General features: G+C 34.7%; 1 protein-coding gene across 1 annotated transcript in view; it reads left to right on the forward strand.

Moving 5' to 3' along the window:
• The window catches only part of il17rd (interleukin 17 receptor D), a 47,105-nt gene that overhangs the window by 25,455 nt on the left and 19,445 nt on the right, over positions 1-2,205 (forward strand). Inside the window, exon 2 of the mRNA XM_016476492.1 lies at positions 1,692-1,755. Coding sequence (XP_016331978.1) covers positions 1,692-1,755 — 64 coding nt within the window. The remainder of the gene's footprint in view (positions 1-1,691; positions 1,756-2,205) is intronic.

Genomic DNA, 2,205 nt, shown 5'->3' on the forward strand with positions numbered 1-2,205 from the left:
TGTGCACTTTGGATGGGTTAAATGCAGAGCACTAATTCCAAGTATGGGTCACCATACTTGGCCACATGTCACGTCAAAACAAAAACAAAACAAAAAAACTAAACAAAAAAAATACACCAGCAAGTCCACCTCTGAATGGCTGAAGAAAAACAAAATGAAGACTTTGGAGTGGCCTAGTCAAAGTCCTGACCTGAATCCTATTGAGATGCTGTGGCATGACCTTAAAAAGGCGGTTCATGCTCGAAAACCCTCCAATGTGGCTGAATTACAACAATTCTGCATAGATGAGTGGACCAAAATTCCTCCACAGCGCTGTAACAGACTCATTGCAAGTTATCGCAAACGCTTGATTGCAGTTGTTGCTGCTAAGGGTGGCCCAACCAGTTATTAGATTTAGGGGGCAAACACTTCTTCACACAGGGCCATGTAGTTTTGGATTTTGTTTTCCCTTAATAATAAAAACCTTCATTTAAAAACTGCATGTTGTGTTTACTTGTGTTATCTTTTACTAATATTTAAATTTGTTTGATGATCTGAAACATTAAAGTGTGACAAACGGGCAAAAAAATAAGAAATCAGTTTTTCACACATACATATATACATATGAAATAATTATTTTATTTTTATTAATATTTTTAATGAGTTATTTCTTTAAATAATTTCAAAAATAAGATAAAATTAATTCAGCATTTTTAAGATTTTAAAAACATTTACACTGAGACAAAAAAATCAAGTTATTTTATATATTAAAATATATAATTTCTATAATTTCTTGATATAATTTCTATTAATTATATCAAAAATAAATAATAAATTAATTCAGCTTTTTTCTAGTTTTCTGTGATTTATATTTAGCCTAATTATGGAGGTCCTTGGTGAAGATCTTTAGTTTTAAAAATAAATATTTGAAATAAAAATAAATTATCCTACATAATCATGTGATCATTCAAATGCTTTGTTTGATAGTAAAGTGCATTAGACCCTTTACATTTTTTTGTATCCCAGTATGTCATTATTGAGGTTGTGTTAGCTCTCATCTCCTGGGTGGGAGTGAATTGTGTGCCGTCCCGTCATGTTAAACGACTTCCTTTATCCCAGATAACACAAGGAAGACGATAAGATCGCTGATACACACAAGAACAAGGCCTCTTTAGTGTCACTCCTCGTCTGCGACGATCCTTCACCCCGTGTCTTTTCTCTTGAAATATGTTTGCTTTATTTGATAATCCCTATTTCATATATCTTCCTTTTTGTTTTTCCACATCCGCCCTGATCTGGCCCGCTGATTACAGAGCTGGCGAGTCTCGTGCAGCGTCTGTCTGCTTCTGTCACGCAACACTATTTGTTTTGACTGCTTTTGATACACCTTGAAGCGCTGCTCTGGAGTCAGCCGTAACCCTTCATTATCTCACCTGAGATACACACAGTGTTGTGTGTTACTGAAGGGTTATATTAGTGTTGTTGAGTGCCAGGAGTCTCATAATTGTGGGATTGTGTGCTTCGGCTGTCACCACATGAAGTGCTGCTGGTTTTCAAGGCTTGAGCTCACATTCCTGTTACACAAGTTGCTGTTTGTCTCTGGGACGCCCCTAACGCTGCCATTACAGTCAGCTTCAGATGTTATATTCATGTGGAAGTGATGGTTATGCAATAAAGCATTTTCTGATGTTTCCTGTTCTGTTTCTCTGCAGGGAACGCAGTTGTCCAGCGCCGACGAGAGCGGCCGCAAACTCGGAGTCGCGTTTCGATACGACAGTAAGACACTTTATAATCAGACCTGTCTATAATTATACAGTTCGTGGGTGGATCTGATGAAAACATGCCTCATTGCAACAAATCCAAAATCAACAGATTTCTGAACTCTTATTTTGCATAAAGAAAAAAAAAGTTTATTTTGACACCATAAATTCTTTGTTGTGACATTAATTTAAAATGATCATTACTGTAATGCATCTGGATGTTTTTCTTCTCAAATCACAAAATAAACTCCTATTATACAAATTCAAAATATTATTTTTCCAAATTCTGTTCTTGATAATTTTCATTGGATCATCTATACTATATTATTAAGACATTATTAATAAATTATGATAATTTTTATATTTATATAAAATAATTGATTTGTTAGCAATGATTTAATTAGATTTATATTGAATTTTAATGTGTGTGTCTGTGTGTCTGTGTGTGTGTGTGTGTGTGTGTGTG

This window comes from Sinocyclocheilus anshuiensis, unplaced genomic scaffold, assembly GCF_001515605.1.
Source record: "Sinocyclocheilus anshuiensis isolate Anshui unplaced genomic scaffold, SAMN03320099.WGS_v1.1 scaffold308, whole genome shotgun sequence".
NCBI lineage: Eukaryota > Metazoa > Chordata > Actinopteri > Cypriniformes > Cyprinidae > Sinocyclocheilus > Sinocyclocheilus anshuiensis.